We start from the raw sequence: 6,706 nt of genomic DNA, 5'->3' as shown, positions 1-6,706 counted from the left end.
AGATAATGTTTGTTTACCTCTAGCAAACATATAAAACATCATCACAACATCATGAAAACATAGTGAACACCAAGAACCAAAAGCCATAGATCATCAATGGAAGCCATAGAACAAGGAAGAAGCTTCAGCGAAGCTTTGAGGAAGCCATAAATATGTGATGAAAGAAGATTGATTTGTGAAGCCATAGAGATTTGAAGAAGCCACATATCAATCTCGGATGAAGAAGCAATTCTCGTTGGTGATCTCAAACCTGATCTTGCAATTGAACGCAAATCACTTATGCTAATCTCAAACCTGATCTTATAGATGGTTGAGAGATTATGTGGAGAATGACAGTGGATGTTCGGCAATGCTTGATCTATTTGACGAAGTTGGAAAAGAAACAACCAATAGACATAAGAGGATTTTTACTCTCTTAAAAACTAGTTCGGGGAAAAATTTGCCCTACTTAAGAGTACATGATTTCTAGCCTTCCTGAAAAAAAAGTATAGAAACAAAATCAAACCTTAACCCTTATATTTATCATGACAATAGCTTTCATCCATGACAATACCCAGCATATAAAACAGTAGTACACACATTAATTATATTATTTGTGGGTTACACATGCACGTGAAATGACTTAATTGTTCTCTCCACCCTAGCTAGTGGATGATATGTTAACCAATAACTACATTAATATAATATATTAATTCTTCGTCTTCACTTTGATAAATGCCTTAGAATTATTGAGATTCACATCAACTCTTCCATTTGAAAGTGGAATCTTCTTCTTCCAACAGCTATCACCTAATCTGAAAATTGCCACTGAACAGAAACAATCTTCCAAACAAGATTGTTTGCATTCTTCTTCAGTAAAAGGCCTTTGAAGCACATAATCAGAAAGTGGCCAATCAGTGTTTATCAGAACTTCAAAGTCATGTAGCTTCCTATCTTCTTCACATCCTTGTGTGAAATCTGGCTTGCAGCTTCCATACGCATCATTTGGATCTATTAGAGAATACCCTTTTGGACAATGGCAAATTGGTCTTTGTACATCATTCAAATCACAGATACTATTATACCCACATACGCCACTTCCTGCACTCACAAGACTGCTCGTGCATATATTCTCTGGTTGGGACCAAAGTGGGATCCAACTTTGTTTCTGATCTGAAGAATTCTTATTATCCTTTGGATATTGATAGAGAGAGAAAACCCCATCAAAATTAAGTGTTGCTCGGAGATAGAATCTTGTGGACATGTCATTTGATGGAGTTTTTCCACTAGGTGAGAGGCTGAACCTTTGATTGTCGTCTTTCAAAACATACAAGTCTCCTGATGAATCGAACACGAGTAAACGACCTGCGTTTGATGATTTGGATGCGACTGTGCCACTTTCAAAGTAGTTCTCATTTGCATACCCAGATGGCAAGTTCACTGAATAGAAGACAAGATTACCATCTTGCTGTAGAAATATCTGGTACCTGTTGAAAATATCATAATAATAATCAAAAAAATCAAAGATAAGTTTTATGAAGCGTACCTGCAGATCTATTGTTGCAAAGAAAAGGTAGACACAAATAAAATAAAAGATGTAGATTATGTTGAAAGCAGACAGTCATGACCTAATAGACCCCCTCAACCCTAAAAGGTATATAGTAATCAATATATATTAACAAATCTTATAAGAGGACTTTGATTGGTCAACTCTTATTCAATTTCATTGGTTAATTTACTTTGATCTTAATTTAATTCTCTCATGCAATTAGTTTTCTCAACTTATTCTTGTGTCATTTCTTCTATCTTCTCTATTTTCATCAATTTTCAAGTCAATTCTCATTTCAAACAGGAACATTTATTTCAACCATCTCTTTGGCTTCGTTTATGCTATGCCCTATTCCCAATGGTTCTTCCAATAATCCTCCATTTGGTCCCCTTGGTTTTTTCAATTTACTTCCCTTAAAAATCTTCAAGGAGGTGTCCGAGATGATGTTGTTCATGTTCGCCTCATTTGCACTTTGCACAGATGTTTTATTTCAAAACCATCATCAATTCTTCACCCATCAACATTCTCTTTTCCACATATGTTTTATTTTAAAAATTGTTTAGCAGGTTTTGTCATCATCAAGCGAGTTTTGTTCAACTAGTTTAGAAAATAATAGAATCAATTTGAAAAGTTGTGAAATCTTACTGGAGGTCACAATTGATCAATTTCACTACATTGGATGAAGAGCATAAGAACCCAATTGTAAACACAAGGTATGATTTTTGTTTTAATAGTTTTTTCTTGCTCAACTTGCACGAATTGGAAAAATCACGGCCTCTCATTTCTGTTTTATACTGCTTCTTTCATTTTAAATTTAAAATCTTCCATTAAAATCTGAATATGAAAATCACCTAATAATATTCAATTACCAAAAATTAGAACTTGAAAAATCATATTTCCATTATAACTCTATTAGATTTGTCTTTATTTATATTATTACTCATCCTCTTTCTTGCAAAGATAATCATTATAACTAACTCATTAAGGTTAATTATTTCATATTCCATTCACACATTCTTCCATGACTCCATTAATGAACATTTATGGTTAAATGTGTAAAATATGTAAAATACAAGTTTCAATGCTCGACAATAAAAATTAAATTCCAGTCACTTTGAATATTGAAAGAGATTAAATTTTGAGTATTCAAATTTTCAATTATCTTATTGAAACCTGCAAAACTATTTTCCTAATACCAGTTTCATTGCTTGACGGTAAAAATCAAATCCCAATCACTTTGAATATTAGGATAGATTAAATTTTAAATATTTAAATTCTCAATTATTTCATTGGAATCTACAAAACCATTTTCTTAATATTAGTTTCAATGCTTGATAGTAAAAATTAAATCCCAATCACTTAGAATATTAGGAAAAATTAAATTCTAAATATTTAAATTTTCGATTATCTCATTGGAACCTACAAAACTATTTTCCTAATATTCCATATTGAATTGGTATATGTTTTTATTTCAATCCCTCCAACCACTCCTACTACCATAATTGATTTTTCAACCAAAAGTCTCATTGTAGTGCTTCTTTCAAAACTAAATCCATTCAAGATTAATTCCCTCAAAAGTTGTGTGTTTGCAAGTGGTTGACAAAGAAGCCTTTAATGGACCTTAGTTTCTGTCAACTAATTAATTTTACAAATATTGAGATAAAAAATTTTTCTCTAATTTACTCTCCGAGTGAACAATAACAGTAAACAAAAAAGAATGATCAAAGGAAAAACCTACAACTGTTATGTTTTGGCCTTCCAACTTCTTATATTCATAGAGATATAATTAATTTTTTGACAAAATTCTATTCATATATGGAATTTTATTTTGTAATTGATTTCACCCTATAAGCAGGACCACCAACTCATAACATGTTGCCATCACAAACAGAACCCCATATTTTTCTTAGAGAAACTCCTAATTGTTTCAGAGCAACTAGAAAGAGATTCTTTCACCAGAAACAATTTAGTTCAAATGTAAGATACTTATCCAAAAGTTTTCACAACTCAATCATGTATGATGAAATCATCAAATATTTGACCTCTTCAAACTCTCTCTATAACTCACTATAGGCTTGAGAAACAAAGAGAAAATTTGTGCAAACAAAATATCCAAGAAGAGGAAAAATGATTGAATAGAGAAACTCCCGAAAATTTAGTGATCTCCAATGTGTCGATATCAATGCTATTCATGATAATTGTTTCAAATTCTTTAAATCCAACCCATGCAACATATGAAAAACTATCTAGTTAATATAAGAGAGTGTGGAAGACAGATTGTCTTTTGACTTATGAAGACTAGGGTTGTACTTGTTTATAAATATAAGTAATTAATGATCTTTAATTTTCTCGAATCCTCTTAACTCAATCAGCTAAAAGATAAAAAAAAATTACTAACGACTAAAAGCTTGTAGGTTAGATTTCTATCTAATAGCTTCATTTGTGTGGCTCACCTATCACAAGCTATACAAAATTATGAGGGATCAATTTATTTTAGGTTCAATAACTAATTTATGCAAATCCAGAATATTCTTTCCAATCCAAAATATAAATATTTTCTCTCATCTAGTCTTGATCCAAAATATAAACAATAACTTTGTATTTGTAAAAGAAATTTTTATTTTACCCTGTATATTTATTAACATAGGTTCTAATATTAGTGAATTTATGACTTTCTTCTTACTCATCATAAATTAAAACTAGAAAATTTAAAAAATAATATATATTTTTTATGAGCTTTAAATTAAAAAAAAATTCTAACAGTACCTTCCGGTCGAGAAATTCGTCTCAAATCTTCGAGAGAAAAGCTTCCCTCCCTTGTAAAGAATCTGGGTTGGCAACAAGGTATCTCTGGGATCCTTAAATGTCTCCCAGACAACCTTAAACTTATGATCTTGAAGCAATAAATTGCCAGTATCATTTAAAGCCGCAAGAGCAACACCAGAAATAGCATCAAATGATTTCCATAGCTCATAACCATTAGGTGAAGTGAGGACAAGGCCACGATCAGAAGTAAGTTGAACTTTGGAGCCTTTTGGCGCAGGTTTGTCTCCATTGGCGTACCAAACGATGGTCTTGTCTGGGATTTTAGCGTACCAAATCGAAAGAAGGAAGAGATCATTGTTGTGGTGGTCGTCAAGTGGGTGAAAGCCAAATGAAAAATCTCCAGAAGGCGAAAGCAGCCATGTTGAGTAGCCATCTCCTGCAGAGATAGAATCTCCCGCGGAAACTGTGTCTCGGGTTTGGGCTAAGACGTTGAAGGGAAAGAGAATGAATAACAGAAGGATGAGAAAATGAAAAGCCATATGGTAATAATATAAAGGTCGATCCAATCTTTGGCTTTGCTCCTTCTTGTTAACACAAGGTGGATTTATTCATGGCGTGGTTATATATATTTGAGTATATATGCTCTCCCTAATTCTCATTATAAAACGTTTTCAACCATTTCATACATTTTTTTAAAAAAATTAATTGTTCTTAATATTATAAAAAACAAGATGTACTTTAATTTTTATTCTTAAATTTAAATCATAATAAAACTACATTAAATATATTTACACTAATAAAAAAACTAAAATTAAAAAAAGAATTTAATTATTACAAGTGTCCTACATTCTCAATTAAAAATTATTTTTAAAATGTGTTTTGCAAATAGAACTAAAGAAAGTATATACACACTAAGGTCCTGTTTAATTGAGGGGGAGGGAAGGGGAGGGGCTCCCCCTCCCTTCCCTCCTCTCCTCACCTCTCCTCCTCTCCTCTCGAACCAAACAGACCCTAAAGATGTGTAGAGAGAGAGCATAAGAGGATATGTAAGTATACAAGTAGAAATTCTTGTACGGATTTAGTGCATCAAGTCATTTATACTCTATACAATAAAATTATATCAGTCTAATCAAATAAAATCTTATATGTTATTATTTTTAATGACTTTAGTTTTGAAATAAAATATCTTTTTAATTTTTTGTCCATTTTTATCATCATTAATAACTAAATTAATTTATAATTACAGCTATATGACATACTCTCTTTATTTTTAAATATAGGAGAAAATAATCAATTCAAATACTTTAAAAAATTTGATCAAGTATCATATTTATGTTTGAAATTTGGACTAAATTATCCCTACAAATTAATGAAACAGTTTAGTCAAAATAAACAATAACTTTATAAAAATATGATAAATGCATCTTAAAATTTGTAATATTATTTATAGATAAAAATAAACAAGCACATGATAAAGAATGAATGATGTGGTGACGGGAGTGTCTCCACTCCCCCCCTCTATTTTCCTTCCATTTTCTTAAAATAAAACAATTTAAATTATTAAAAAAATAAGAAAATAAAAAAATAACATCATCCTGCACATGATTTAAATTATTTTTTTATTTTTATTAAAAAATTATAAAAATATTAACAATATATTTTATTATTAATTTGGGTAGTGCAGAGCTAATATAAGAGGTTCAAACTTAAAACCAAATTTTTTTATAAATTGACCATCAAGATATACTTGGAACATTACAAATTTAATATTAAAATTTTTAACATTAAATTTGGACTATTGATATTAAATTTAGATTGTGGTTATTAGATTTAATAATTCATATTAATTTTTACAACTAATTTTACAGATTATATCTGGAGAGTGGAAGTTCAATATTAAAATTGTAAAAAAATTTATTATTAAATTTAGACCATTAATATTAAATCTAAATTATCCAAAGATGATTAAATTTTTTATTTTTTTAAATTTTTATAAATTGACTATCTACATATAATTTATACAATGGAAGTTGAATATTAAAACTATAAAAAAATTAATGTTAAATTTGAGTTATTCATGTTAAATAAAACTGTTTATATTACTACTCAGTTTTAATGAAAAGATTTATATTTTTTATTTTATTAAATTTTAAATAAATAAAAAAATATTTAGTCTCAATCATTTGTGGGGAGAAAAGCCGGGTCTGACAAATTGAGGGTGTTTTTTAAAAAAAAGTTTAATTATTTTCCGTATTTTTTAATAATTTAATTTATATTATTTAAAAAAATGAAAGGGGAATAGAGAGGGAGAATAGTGGGAACACTCCCATCCCGAAGTGGAGACACCCCCACCCCATGTGAGACCCAGCTTTCCTTCACTTCTTCTCCTCCTCATTTTCTCTTCATTTTTCA

General features: G+C 30.0%; 1 protein-coding gene across 1 annotated transcript; it reads right to left on the bottom strand.

Moving 5' to 3' along the window:
• Positions 1–488: 488 nt before the first annotated feature.
• Positions 489–4,879, bottom strand: LOC129319524 (G-type lectin S-receptor-like serine/threonine-protein kinase LECRK3). The gene is made up of 2 exons (XM_054964636.1): positions 4,295–4,879; positions 489–1,466 (listed from the first exon to the last, which is right to left on the bottom strand). The coding sequence occupies exons 1-2, from the start codon at positions 4,831–4,833 to the stop codon at positions 689–691; spliced, it is 1,317 nt and encodes a 438-aa protein (XP_054820611.1). The 5' UTR covers positions 4,834–4,879; the 3' UTR covers positions 489–688.
• Between the last annotated feature and the right edge of the window lie 1,827 nt (positions 4,880–6,706).

Source organism: Prosopis cineraria, unplaced genomic scaffold (assembly GCF_029017545.1).
Source record: "Prosopis cineraria cultivar Desert tree isolate PC_DT_omini unplaced genomic scaffold, ASM2901754v1 PC9, whole genome shotgun sequence".
Classification (NCBI taxonomy): Eukaryota; Viridiplantae; Streptophyta; class Magnoliopsida; order Fabales; family Fabaceae; genus Prosopis; species Prosopis cineraria.
The sequence above is the reverse complement of the archived record's forward strand: the minus strand, read 5'-3'. Positions and strand labels throughout refer to the sequence as shown.

Bases quoted from the DNA above. Each gene is read 5' to 3' on its own strand.
- LOC129319524 (XM_054964636.1), bottom strand. From the start codon at position 4,833: ATGGCTTTTCATTTTCTCATCCTTCTGTTATTCATTCTCTTTCCCTTC. The intron at 1,467-4,294 runs GTACTGTTAGAA...TATTTTCAACAG, and splicing joins ACGAATTTCTCGACCGGAAG to GTACCAGATATTTCTACAGC.